Source organism: Orcinus orca, chromosome X (assembly GCF_937001465.1).
Source record: "Orcinus orca chromosome X, mOrcOrc1.1, whole genome shotgun sequence".
NCBI lineage: Eukaryota > Metazoa > Chordata > Mammalia > Artiodactyla > Delphinidae > Orcinus > Orcinus orca.
In genome coordinates this window covers 17343646-17357938 of record NC_064580.1, presented here as the reverse complement: position 1 = coordinate 17357938, position 14293 = coordinate 17343646, and the positions used below count along the sequence as shown (strand labels likewise).

The following is a 14293-nucleotide window of genomic DNA, read 5'->3' as shown; positions in this document are numbered from 1 at the left end:
TAGAGCCCGTGCTCCACAACAAGAGAAGCCACCACAATGAGAAGCCCGCACACGGCAACAAAGAGTAGCCCCCGCTCGCTGCAACTAGAGAAAGACCGCACGCAGCAGCGAAGACCCAATGCAGCCAAAAATAATAAATAAGTAAAATAAATAAATTTATTTAAAAAAGAAATAAGTAGTGTGTTTCGGGCCTCAAACAAGTTCCTTCATACCCATCTATTTTTTTTTAATTTTTATTTTATTTTGGAGTATATAGTTGGTTTACAGTGTTGTGTTAGTTTCAAGTGTACAGCAAAGTGAATAAGTTATACATATATGCATTCTTTTTCAGATTCTTTTCCCATATAGGTTATTACGGAATATTGAATAGAGTTCCCTGTGCTATACAGTGGGTCCTTGTTGATTACCTATTTTATATATAGTAGTGTGTGTGTGTGTTCATCCCAAGCTCCTCATTTATCCCATCTATTTTTGGTTTCTCCTCTACAAGCTCTGGTATTTGGTACTTGTCGTTCAGACCCTCTCAGATGTGCACAGGCCACCAAGAACAGAACTGGTACTTAGCTCCTGTGGTTCACATCAGGTCTGTAGGGCCGTGATAGAACGTACTAGCCAAGACGTATCTCTGGCTCCTGGGGGCCCTGGGGTGCCTTCTCCGTCCCTGCCTCAGTTTGGGTTACACAGCATGGCTGGAGGAGAAACCAGGTTGACTTATAAGGCATTATCAGATCATGAGATGAAGCCATGAGCTATGCAGGATATGGATGGGCTGTGGGGAGAACTTTTACAGGGGGATGTTGGCAGGGACTGAGACCGAGGCGAGGCTGGCGAGGGCATTGGGGAGCCATGAGCAGCACAGCTGAAGGAATCAGTTCCTTCTTCTCCAGGACTGTTCACTGAAGTAGATGAGCCTTAGCTCTCTCGTCCAGCTTGCTCCGCACACTGTGGCCTTGTGCTGGCCTCGGCGAAGAACTTGGTCGCTTGTGAGTGCACTGGCACACTAGGTCATCTGACTAATGCTTTCCAACTCTGACATACTGTGATCCTCCACTGCCAGCCCAGGAGGCAGGGGAAAGGGTAGTCTGGTCTTCTCCCCTCTGGTTAGCGGGATCACCAGCCACTTAACCAGCTGGTGGGCTTAACCAGCAGACTTCCCAGCCTTCCCCTCTCCCACTCCCATTACAGCCAAGGCAGGGGGCTCTGCCTCCATCTCTCACGACCCTGTCCCCATTGCCAGTGCCTGGGTCAGACCCTGTCATCTAGGTCCCGACTGTAATCACAAGAGCCTTAGGGGTCTCTGTCCAGGTCCCCCTCCCTGTCATGGATTCATCACATCGCAGTCTTGTTTGATCTCCTCTGACATCAGCCTGGCATAAGCACAGTCCAGACTGCTGCTGGGGTTTCCCAGGTTGGGTGTGTTGGGATGGGACTCCCTCTTACCCCTCCAGCCCCCCTTCTCTGGCCAGTGATCACCCCCAGCTGGTAGTGTCTGGCACACTCTGCATGCACCTCGCCGCCCACGCACATGCTCTTCCCTCTGTCCAGAATGCCTTCCTGTCTGTGTCTACCATGTTCACCCTTCAGTACTTGGCTCACATCTCACCTCTTCCCTGAAGCCTTCCCTGACTACACACACTTCTGGTGGGTTTTTCTTTTCTCTTCCATTTCCATTACAGTGTTGATAACACGAATTCAGGTAAATCAAATCATGTGCAAATAAACTTGGGGCTGGCATTTGGAAACTAAAGTGCACAGATCTTAAGCATACAGTCTGATGAACGTTTACATATACACCCATGTAACCAACACCCAGATCAAGAAACTAAATATTTCCAGTACCCTGTGCCTCCTTCTAGACAGTATCCCCTAAAGGTGACCATTGTTCTTACCTCTTTTCACTAGAGATTAGTTTTGCTTGTTTTTGAGCTTTATAAAAATAGACTCGTAGTATGTACATTTTTATTGTAGCAAAATATACATAACATAAAATTTACCATTTTAGCCATTTTTAACGTACAGTTCAGTGGCATTAAGTGCATTCATATTGTTGTACAATCATCACCACCATCCATCTCCAGAACTTTTTCTTCAAGTATATACTTTTGTTGTGTCTGGTTTTTTCCACCCCAAATTGTGTGTGTAAGATTCATCCGTGATGTTGCAGACATCAGTGGTTCATTTCTTTTCTTTTTTAAAAAATTATTATTTACTTATTTTGGCTATGCCAGGTCTTAGTTGCGGCATGCATGTGGGATCTAGTTCCCCGACCAGGGATCGAACCCAGGCCCCCTGCATTGGGAGTGTAGATTCTTAACCCACTGGACCACCAGGGAAATCCCAGTGGTTCATTTCCTTTTATTTTTGGGTAGTATTACATTGTGTGACTAGACATACTACAATTTGGTTTATCCATTCTCTTGCTGATAGACAATTGGGTTATTTTCAGTTTTCTATTCTTTTGACTAAAACTGCTGTGAACATGCTTGCACACATCTCTTGGTGCCCATATACATGCATTTCTGTTGTGTGCATACCTAGGAGTTGAATTACTGGGTCAGAAGGTAGGCATATGTTCAGCTTTTGCATATAGTGCCAAACTGTTTTCCAAACAGTTGGAAGTAGTTCCCTATTGCTGTTGTAACCAATTACTGCAAATTTAATGGCTTATAGCAACATGAATTCATTATCTTACAATTCTGGACATCAGAAGTGCTAAAGTGAAGGTGTCAGCAAAGCCTTACTGGAGGCTCTAAGGGAGAATCTGTTCCCTTGCCCTTTCCAGCTGCTAGAGGCTGCCCGCATCCCTCGAGTCATGGCCCCTTCCTCCATCACCAAGGCTAGCAGCATAGCATCTTCCAGTCTTTTTCTGTCCAACTTCTGCTTCCATTGTCACATCTCCTCTCTCTCACTCTAGCTTTCCTACGTCCCTTGTGATTACATGGGGGCCACCTGAAAAATCCTGGGTAATCTCCCCATCTTAAGAGCCTTAACTTAATCTGCAAAGGCCTTTTGTCATAAAAGGTAACATTTTCACGGGTCCAGGGCTTAGAACCTGGACATCTCTGGGGGCCTGTTACTCTGCCTACCATTTTGTATTCCCACCAGGAAGGAATGAAAGTTCCAGTTCTTCCACATCTTTGTCAGTACCCGATCTTGTCAGTCTTTTTAATTGTAGTCATTCTGGAGGGGATATGGGGGGCACATCCACAGCTCCCACCCCCAGGCAGTATGTCCTCCTTTGCTCTGATACAGATTTATTGCAACTTATCAGTATTGTAAATATTTTTTTACATGCCTGTGTCTTGGTCAAACTGTACACTTTTTCATGAGACAAGTCGTAGAGTAGCTGGTTCAATAAGTGCTCCTTGGATGGTAAGAAATGGCTGAGGGCAGGGCTTCCCTGGTGGCACAGTGGTTAAGAATCCGCCTGCCAATACAGGGGACACGGGTTCGAGCCCTGGTCCAGGAAGATCCCACATGCCGCAGAGCAACTAAGCCCGTGCACCACAACTACTGAGCCCGTGTGCTACAACTAATGAAGCTCGCGCCTCTAGAGACCCTGCTCCGCAACAAGAGAAGCCACTGCCATGAGAAGCCCTCGCACTGCAACGAAGAGTAGCCCCCGCTAGCTGCAACTAGAGAAAGCCCGTGCACAGCAACGAAGACCCAATGCAACCAAAAAGATAAAAAGAAAAAAAAATTAACCAAATCTTAAAAAAAAAAAAAAGAAAGAAAGAAATGGCTGAGGGCAGTTTTCAGCAGAGAAGCAAGCAGAGCTAAAGATGTAAATGAAAGCCTGTGCTTACAGTCCCATCTCTGGCTCCAGGTAGGTTTTCTCCCAAGTGAAAACAGGACCAGAGCGAAGAACCTGGTTTCTAGCTTCTACACCCTGTTCTTTCCCAAGGTAGTTAATCTATAAGTGAGTAATGCCCTGGAAGGGGATGTGGGCCTCAACTCATGAGGGCGTTGGTTGGAAATGACTTCACCGTGTATGTAAATGAGAGAGGGCAATGCAGTTCCACAGGCCGCCTTCTGGGGAGTATGAACTTGGACCTTTCGCACAGACTCGGGTTTTCCTTCTCCCTGGACTCTGTTCATGTAGCAGCACGCTGCAGCTTCTCGCCTGCAGAAGGAAGACCTTCCAAGGTAAGTCAGGCGTCCTTGATCTCAGGAAATGTCGCGTGTGTAGGCCGAAACCCGCCTTGGAAACTGGAGGCCAGGATTTCCGAGGAAGGCGACGGCTGAGTAGGAACGAAGTTGTGATGCCCCTGGACGCGGCGGGGTGGGTGCAGAGGTCCTGCGCCGGGGGCTGGGTCTGGAAGGCAGGGCAGTTAGACCAAGGCGAGTGTTAGACAAAGGCAGCCAGGGTTGTGGCTCCCTTGGGAGCGTGCGGACGCAAGCGTCGCTTCCTGTGCTCAGGTCGTGCCTGCTCCCCTTGGCTGGGCGCGCACCTGGTTTCAGGAGGGCGCTCACGTTTCGAGGCCTGAGGCTTATCTTTCCAGGTGCTGGGGTGTTGGCAGTGGGCCTGTGGCTTGGCGTTACTTTGACCCTCTGGGGTGTGGCGTGTGTGTGAGGAACCTTGCCGTCCACATGGCAGAGGACTTTTCCAGCCCTTGTGGGAAGACCTGTGTGTCACTGAAGGAGTCGGTCTTCTGAGAAAAATATTATCTCAGGGTAGGAGCTCCTGGGATGGGCCAAGCAGGGCTGGGGCTGGACGTTTGTGGTGCCGGTGACTTCCTGGATGTCTGCCGCTCTGCCTACTGTACTCAGGTGGTGGAGAAACTCGGGTGCCTGCGTTCCTGCTGAGACCTGTCCTTCTAGGACTCAGACCCTGATCCCTCTTTGCTCTTCGTCATCCTGGACCAAGGAGGCCGAGAGCCTGGCCTCTTGGAGTTGCCCTGTACAGACTCCAGGTCGGGGGGACCTGCAGAGAGCACGTGGGCTGAGCTGCCCCTGTCAGCAGGTGCGCGTTAACTTTTGTCAGGACAGAGAGTGGACCTTCACTCCATGTCCTCTGAGGCTGGAGGGGCACCCTCTCCCCCGGGCAAGAAGTCCTTTCTGTTCATACAAACACCTCTCCTCTAAATGCCTCTCCTCTTGCTGTGGCCTCTGTGGACAGGCAGAACACCCTCCCGGCACCCTTTCCACAAAACCTCCTGGTCTCCATAAAGAGACCTGGGACCTTCTACGGGACTCAGTTCCATCTACCCTCCTAATGTGACTCTTTGTCTGGCGCTTACTCCTGGGTGTTGGTGTCTCCCTTCTCTAACTTTCTGCACCAGTCGCCCATAGAGTAGCCTCTTCACCTCTTTCTTCAGCTAAGAATTCACCAATGAGATATCACCTCACACCTGTCAGGATGGCTGTTATCAAAAAAACAGAAGACAACAAATGCTGGTGAAGATGTGGAGAAATTGAAACCTCTGTGCACTGTTGATGGGACTGCAAAATGGGGCAGCCACTATGGAAAACAGTGTGGAGGTTCCTCAAGAAACTAAAATAAAACTATCATATGATCCAGCAATCCTACTTTTGGGCATTTATCAAAAGAATTGAAATCAGGATCTCAAAGAGATATTAACACTCTTCACAGTAGCTAAACCGTGGAAACAACCTAAATGTCCACGGACAAATGAAGGGATAAAGAAAATGTGGTATGCACATGCAGTGGAGTATTATTCAGCCTTATAAAACAAGGAAATTCTGCAATATGTGACATGGATGAGCCTTGAGGACATTATGATAAGTGAAATAAGCCAGCCACAGAAAGACAAATACTGCATGATTCCACTTACAGGAGGGCACCCAAAAGAGTCAGATTCATAGCATCGAAGAGTGTAATGGTGGTTGCCAGGGGCTGAGGGGAAATGGAGAGTTACTCCTCAATGGGCATAAAGTTTCAGTTAAACAAGATTAATAAGTTCTAGATATCTGCTGTACAATATGGTACTGAGAGTCAGTACCATATTGTACATGTAAAACTTTAAGAGTGTAAATATCATGTTAAGTGTTCCTACCACAATAAAGTAAAATTTTAAAAAAATTTTAAGAATTTACCACTTAAGACCTTCATCTGATCAGGTACTGGTGTGGCCACTAACTAGCTGTGGAGCCGTGAGTTAGTTTCTTGTCTGTTCCAGTCTCAGCTTCTTATAAGAAGAGGATAGTAACAGATTCCTCGCAGGGTCAACAGGAGGACTATATGAGGTAGTGCATGGAAAGTGCTGAGCACGGTGTCTTGCACATACATAGCTGTGCTCCACGAGGTCAGGGGCGTCACTGTCATCCTCTGTGTATTGAGTACAAGACGACTATGAGCATATATTTATATACAAAAAAATATATTTTTGTATATAATGTACTTATATTGATATATACTGGTGTTGCCTTTCAAGGACCTAGTGACCTATTGAGCTATGCATTTTCTAACTTACCTATAATCCAAGTCTAACACTGAAAAGTACCGTAAATGGAAGTATGAAAATGGACCATGAAGCCATAGATGAGCAAACAGTTAAATCTGGCTGGAGGACTGGAGACAATCTTCGTGCACATGGGAGTCACCACGGTCACTTACACTTAGGTGCCCCATGGTTAGCAGGAAAGCACTGCCAGGTACTCAGCAAATAATTACTTGGGGCCCGTTTCGGCCATGCTCTCGAGCTTCTGCACAGGAATGGTGCTGCTTTTTCTCCCACTCAGAGCTTAATTTACATATTGAATTTATTTATTTATTTATTTATTTATTTAATTTTTGGCTGCATTGGGTCTTTGTTGCTGCACGCAGGCTTTTCTCTAGTTGTGGCGAGCAGGGGCTACTCTCCATTTGCGGTGCGCAGGCTTCTCTTCATTGTGGTGCGTGTGCTTCTCATCGCGGTGGCTTCTCTTGTTGCGGAGCACGGGCTTTAGGTGCCCGGGCTCAGTAGATGTGGCGCGTGGGCTTATTTGCTCCGCGGCATGTGGGATCTTCCCGGACCCGTGTCCCCTGCATTGGCAGGCGGATTCTTAATCACTGCGCCACCAGGGAAGTCCCAAAAGGGTGTTCACTTTCTGAAGTCTTTTTTGTACTACCTTATTACCTTGAAGCAGATATCAAGTTCTTAGATGTGAGGGCTCTGACTTTTGTGGGTTTTTTTGTTTTTTGTGGGTTTTTTTTGGCTGCGTTGGGTCTTCGTTGCTGCACGCAGGTTTTCTGGCTTTCTCTAGTTGTGGCGAGTGGGGGCCACTCTTCGTTGCAGTGCGCGGACTTCTCATTGCAGTGGCTTCTCTCGTTGCGGAGCACGGGCTCTAGGCCTGTGGGCTTCAGTAGTTGTGGCATGCAGGCTCAGTAGTTGTGGCACGTGGGCTCTAGAGTGTAGGCTCATTAGTTGTGGCGCACGGACTTAGTTGCTCTGCGGCACGTGGGATCTTCCCGGGCCAGGGATCGAACCCGTGTACCCTGCAGTGGCAGGCGGATTCTTAACCACTGTACCGCCAGGGAAGTCCCAAGGGCTCTGACTTTTTAAAATTATGTTTTTATTGTAGTAAAATATACATAACATAAACTTTGACATTTTAACCATTTTTAAGTGTACAATTCAGTGACGTTAAGTGCATTTACAATGTTGTCTAACCATTGCCATTATCTATCTCTAGAACTTTTTCATCATTTTAGACAGAAACTCGGTAACCATTAAATAATAACTCCCCATTACGCCGTCCCCCTAGTCCCTGGTAACCAGTATTTTATTTTCTGTCTCTATACATTTGCCTATCCTGGATGCCTCCTCCCATAAGTAGAATCATACAGTATTTATCCTTTCGTGATTAGCTTATTTCACTTAGCATGCTGTCCTCAAGGTTCATCCATTGTCATAACATGTATCTGAATTTCATTCCTTTTTAGGGCAGAATAATATTTCCTTGTATGTATAAACCACATTCTGTTTATCTGTTCATCTGTTGATGGACACTTGGGTTGCTGCCACCGTTTGGCTGTTGTGAATAGCACTGCTGTGAACATGGGACCCTGCTTTTAATTCTTTGGGCTATATACCCAGAAGTGGAATTGCTGGGTCATACGGTAATTCTGTGTTTTGCCCTGATTTTTTAAACAGCTTAAAAATTATTTTGAGGTATTAGTCATATTACATAAATTTCAGCCTTGTGAAGTGTACAGTTCAGTGGGTTTTAGAATATTCACAAGGTTGTGCAATCATCCCCACTAGTCACTGATTTTTATGACCTCTTAGGAACCAGAGAGGGAAAGAGAGTACCTTGAAGGTGGCTTGGGAGTAAGGAAGGGAGCTTTCAGGATTAGTATGAGACTCTTTAAAAAAGAAGGATCGTTGTACCAAATCCTTGAAATGCCACTCAGGCTTTAGCAAGAATACTCTACCCACTGCAAGGCTTTAGGACCGAAATTCAGAAAGACTCCCCTGCTACCTGACATATTTTCAGCTACTGATGAGGCCTCGTTTTATGGAACAGGATGTTGAATAACCTCACAAATGGGTCACCCTTATCAGGAATGCTCTGGAAGCCTGGTTGCGTAGAATGAGGCAGGCTTTTACGCGGCTTCTTGCTGCTCTGTCGCACCTCCCGTGTTTGCTTTGTCAGATGTCCTTCCCTGGCTTGGAACCGGTTCTCTTCCTTCTCTGGTTCTGATCCCATATTCTGCAACTACTTGTGTTTCCAAACATGAAACAGATTGTTTACAATAAATGCCTTAAATGTTTGATTTTTAGATTTCAGATTTGCTGTGCTTTGAAGCAAACAATACAACTCATGCACTTTTGTTATTACACACCATTCATACACACCAGGGTGCTCTGATTTTCACTCGTTCTGGTTGTGTACTTGTGGTTTTTAACATTTTATGCTTTAGGGATGGTTTTATTGTGATTTTCTGGTAGTTTGACAGCTTTCTTTCTTTTTTGGGGGGAGGCGTATACCCTACAGTTCGCCCATTCAAAGTTTACAATTCAGTGGGGTTTTTTTTAGCGTATTCACAGAGTTGTGCAATGTACAACCAATATACCACAATCAATTCCAGAATAGTTTTATCACCCCAAAAGAAATCGCACACCTATTGGCAGTCACTCCCCATTTCCTCCCAACCCCCAGCCCTAGGGAACCAAGCCACTAATGTACTCTGTCTCTACAGATTTGGGGCCAGCTTTCTTAGATCCTTGTTTAACAGTGATTTTCCCCCTGAAATTATAGTATAAGCCACCCATTCTGCTTTCCTTCCCTGTTGCATTCTTGTCATCTCCCTTCCCTTCCCTTCCCTTCCCTTCCCTTCCCTTCCCTTCCCTTCCCTTCCCTTCCCTTCCCTTCCCTTCTCCTCCCCTCCACCCCCCTCCCCTTGCTTTTCTTTGGCCTCCCTCCCTCCCTCCCTTCCTTCCTTCCTTCCTTGCTTCCTTCCTTCCTTTCCTCTTCTTCTATTAGCAGGTTAGCTGTAAATCCTTCTTAAGTAGCTCTCAAAGTGGATGAGTTGGTAGATGGGGCACAGCTACAGGAATTCATCCGACAGATGGACAAACAGCCATTGTTAAGCCTTGGAATGCCCTTCTAAGTCACCTGCCTTCATTCTGTCACTGTGAGGCTGGATTTCTTTTTTTTTCCCCCAGTTTTATTGAGAAATAGTTGACGTACATCACTCTATAAGTTTAAGGCATATAGCATGGTGGTTTGATGTACATACATAATGAAATGATTACCACAGTAGTTTCATCTAACATCCATCTTCTCATGTAGATACAATAAAAACAAATAAAAAAGGGAAAAAGGAAAGAAATGTAATCCTTGTAATGACAACTTATAGGACTTATTACTCTCATAGCAACTTTCCTGTGTATTGTGCAGCGGTGTTAGCTACAGCCATCGTGTTGTATGTTACATCCCTCGTACTTCTTTATCTTGTAACTGGAAGTTTGTACCTTTTGACCCCCTTCCTCCAATTCCCCCTCCCAGGTTGGCTTGCTTTTCTCTGGCTGGGCTGCAAGGACCTTGAGAGCCAGGCCAGTCAGAGCCACAGGGCCGGAAGCTGCTCTGGGTTGGATCGGCCTTGCTGTGTGAACAAGTGCTGAGACTGAAATCAAATGCGCAGTTTCTAGATGTGTAAATTCAGTCACTTGCTTCTTCTCTAACAGAAACAGTATTTAATAGTCACTAATGGTAGAGCAGTCTCAAAATCTGCAAATACCATTGACCCTTGAACAAGGCAGGGGTTAGAGGCGCTCACCTCCCCACAGTCGAAAATCCGAGTATAACTTGTAGTCGACGCTCTGTATACATGGTTCCTCCTTTCAGGCAGTTCTTCCGTACACGCAGTTCCGCATCCGCAGATTCAACCAACGTGGTATCATAGTACCATAGTATTTAATAGTGAAAAAGAAAATCCGTGTGTAAGTGGATCTGCACAGTTCAAACTCGTGTTGTCCAGGGTCAACTGTATTAGTGTGTAACATGCTAATCACTGTTGCTGCTGGTGAGAAAATATTGGTTGCACTTGGACATAACTAGTCTGCATTCAGCATAGCTTTTTGCTCGCTTTTTTAGCCAGATGCCCTGGGTTTGAATCCTGGTTCTGCTCCCTTTATTACCTAGGTGACCTTGAGCAAGTCCGTTCACCTTCCTGGAAGCCTCCTCTCCTCCTCTGTGGAAGGGGAGAATAATAAATCCAACTGCATAGCTTGTTGTGAGATTTAAACAAGAGAATGTGTGCACAGCATTTAACATGATGCCTGGCCGAGAGTGAGAGCTCTGTAAATGTTAGCTGGTATTAAGGGGGCATCCTGTATTGTGTGCCTGCTGTATACAAGGTACTAGGTTAGGTTTTGCAAGAAATAAGCCAAAGCCTTGTGAATGGAATCTGAGCCCTGTTGAGGTTACAGTCATGCCCAGATGGGCAGTCAGGGCAAGCCGTCTTGCTCAGAACGAATAACCTCGACAGAAGAGGGTAGTCAGGGTCCTACTTAATGAATCTGCTAGTGGTGTTTGGTGCTTAGTACCAGCAGCAGTGTCCGTCCTCAGGCTTGCTGTTATCTGTCTCCCGTTCCGTCCCATCTCCTACTGCTGCGACGGAGCGAGTACTAGCAGGCCCTCTCTGTGGAATTTCTGAGCCACGTGAGAGAGAGTGTGGTGTACCCTTAGAACAAGACCTGTCCTGCCTTTCCTGTGCACTTTGGTTGAGAGAAATAGTATAAGCTCCTGTTTGGGGGGTTGCTTAGTTTTTAAAACAGAAAGTAGTGATCATTCTGATGGCAGAGGTTTTGTATCAGTTTTAGCCTGGGAGACCACTTTTCACCTGGCTCTACATGTCAGACTCAGCTGGAGACTGCAGACTCATCCTTCAGACCCCCAGGAGGACAGGGGCCAGGAGCCAGGCGTTAGAGCACCTCCCAGAGGCATCTTTACACATAACCTCAGCCCCTTGTGTTGTCTTGGAAAAAAATCTTTCAGGCCCTCACTTTCCTGTCAGTAAAATGGGATGAATGACACCTGCTTGTTAGGGTTGTATTAAGGATTATAAAAATACATCTGGGACTTCCCTGGTGGCGCAGTGGTTAAGAATCTGCCTGCCAATGCAGGGGACACGGGTTCAAGCCCTGGTCCGGGAAGATCCCACAGGCCCTGGAGCAACTAAGCCCGTGCGCCACAACTACTGAGCCTGTGCTCTACAGCCCGTGAGCCACAACTACTGAGCCTGTGTGCCACAACTACTGAAGCCCGTGAGCCACAACTACTGAGCCTGCGTGCCACAACGACTGAAGCCCGTGCACCTAGAGCCCGTGCTCCACAAGAGAAGCCACTGCGATGAGAAGCCTGCGCACCTCAACGAAGAGTAGCCCCTGCTCACCGCAACTAGAGAAAGCCCGCACGCAGCAACAAAGACTCAACACAGCCAAAAAATGAATAAATGAATAAAAATTTTTAAATATATATTTAAAAAAATACATCTGAAGCACATAGCACGCTGCCTTCCATGGGTCAGAGCTGTTGCGTAGCCATTCTATGCCGGGAAAAGACTGGTGAGTTTGGTTTGTGGCCCCTTCAAATGACCACAAAGACCAGGCCAGTCCATTTCTTTTTCTTTCCTTTTTGTTTTTGTTTTTTTGGCCGCATCGTGTGACATGTGGGCTCTTAGCTCCCTGAGCAGGGATCACACCTGTGCCCCCTGCAATGGAAGCATGGAGTCTTAACCACTGGACCACTAGGGAGGTCCCAGGCAATTTCTTCTGGCCAAAATAACATCCCTCAGTTATTTCATCCAGGGAGAGAAGAAACGTGTGACACGTATGCTGACACTCCTGTATCCCGTCTGCCCCATGCCACACTCAAGTCACCACCTGATCCCACGCTCCAGGCAGACAGCTGCCAGTCGGTCAAGGTCAGTAGGAGAGACACAGTCGGGTTGTCACCCCTGCAGCATGTCGTGTGGGCGAGGCTGCTGACCTGCACCCCCCTCCTCCATGGCAGTGCCTTTTGAATGTCCTGTCTAAACCCAAGCCCAGCTGAATCACAACCTGGTAACACTCTTTGCTCTATTTTTATAGCAGCTAGTCTTTTCTGCTTGTCATCTACGTTAGTCCTCGTTTCCTTCTAGCTTCTATTTCAGCAGCATCTCTTTTAGTGTAAAAATCCCCAGAAGGTATTTCTACAAACAGCCTTTACAGAATCTAAGGACAGCACTTAAAAGCAGCTCTTGGCCCACTCCACAGACATTTATGCGTGCCTGACGTGTGCCGGCCTGTGATGTGTGACAGAGAGCCGACACAGCCCTAGTTTTCCAGAGCTCAGTCTGAAAAAGAAAAAAGTGGACAGACCATTTTTTTATGTAGTTCTTCCCTCCACCCTGTGGCAAAGGCAGGACTAGTCTCAATTTACAAGGAAAAAGGAGGCCGAGAGCTGTTTCAGTTTATTCAGCAGCTGGTGCCCGGGACCAGGTTCGCTCTCAGCAGCATGCTGGTCCAGGCTTTGTTTGGGGACACCACTGGCTGGCGGCGGGGCATCCACACAGGAGGATGAACAGCGGGCCAGGCTGTTGACTGCCTTCCCAACAGCTATACCTTCTTTCTTCAGAGCTGGGGTGTTGGGGTAGTCAGCCCCAGGGCCAGGCCTTGAGTCACCTCAAGCCTGAGTCGTTCTTGGTGGTTCCATTCCCCTTTGCCATGTATTCACTCTCCTGGCCTCCCTTGCAGCCATGGAACCCAGTACCAGCCAAGGAGACTTAAAGGGAAGACCGCTGGAGATCTTCCTGGCATCCAAGAGAAATGAGCATGAGGAGGGAGCCTCTTCCTCCCTGCTTTGATTCTTCCCCTCTCCATTCCGCCTTGCCCGGTCTCCTGCGAGAAGATAATGCTGGTGCCGTGGCGGCATCTTGTGATCAGGAGGGGAGACACACTGCAGATGGCTGAATGGAAAAGCAAAAGGATCTCGGATCCTTCATATTCCAAGCACTGAAGTCTTCCGACCAAGACTTTTCCTAAATACCTCTTGATAAACGAGATCACAAATGTCTTTGTGGTTAAAGCGTTTTAAGACTGGGCTTCTCAAGAGTGTGGTGCATGGAGGGTGACATCATCATCACCTGGGGGCTTGTCTGAAGTGCAAATTCCTGGGCTGGACCCCAGCCCTACTGAATCAGGATCTCTGGGTGTGGGGTCTAGCATTTTTGTTTTTACACGCCCTCCAGGTGATTCTGATGCCAACTCAAGTTTGAGAGCCACTGGTTTAAGCCCTTGTAGCTTTCCTAAAACTGATCCCGGCGGGGTCGATAAGGGAAGGGCTGCCATTACCAGTCAGTTCTCCGTGTCCCGATGATGAGGTCCAAGTTTGTCTCCACTGGCAGCCAGTGGCTGTGACACAGATCTGTTGGCTCAGTGGCTTTAATGATGCTTTTTCTAGGTGGGGCCCAGTCAGACCTGCCTGGTTCTGGGGTGTCAGTGTCCGGATCTGCCACTCCCTGAAGAACCCCGGAAGTATTTTGCCCTCAGAACCAAATGTGACAAATATAGGTATTTTATTGTTCTCCCTGAGTAAAAGAATTCTTTTATTCACTAAGTAGAGGATGATGGAGAAGACACCAGACTTAAGGGGCTCACACATGTGTGAATGGAATGATGTCTGAGGTGTTCAGACAACAGATACTTCCTGGGAGCCTGCTCTGGGCTGAGTGCTGGGAAGACAGTGGTAGAGAAAATAAAAGGGTGCGTGGAGCTGGAGTACCACAGCTGCAAAAATGAAGAGGGATGGGGCTGTGAAGGCATGTAGAATTGTCCCTCCTGGGATACCCGGGTAGATCAGGGAA

The 14293-nt window shown here is 47.2% G+C and overlaps 2 protein-coding genes across 5 annotated transcripts in view; both read left to right on the top strand.

Annotated features, from left to right (window-relative positions):
• The window catches only part of MAP7D2 (MAP7 domain containing 2), a 107994-nt gene that overhangs the window by 11342 nt on the left and 82359 nt on the right, over nucleotides 1-14293 (top strand). Inside the window, exon 1 of one of the 4 annotated variants that reach the window (XM_033411465.2) lies at nucleotides 4008-4146. The exons of the other annotated variants lie outside the window; for them this stretch is intronic. Coding sequence (XP_033267356.2) covers nucleotides 4011-4146 — 136 coding nt within the window. The 5' untranslated portion in view covers nucleotides 4008-4010. Of the gene's footprint in view, nucleotides 1-4007; nucleotides 4147-14293 lie in introns of those variants that run through there. 4 annotated transcript variants of the gene reach the window in all.
• The window catches only part of EIF1AX (eukaryotic translation initiation factor 1A X-linked), an 84968-nt gene that overhangs the window by 42746 nt on the left and 27929 nt on the right, over nucleotides 1-14293 (top strand). The window lies entirely within an intron of this gene.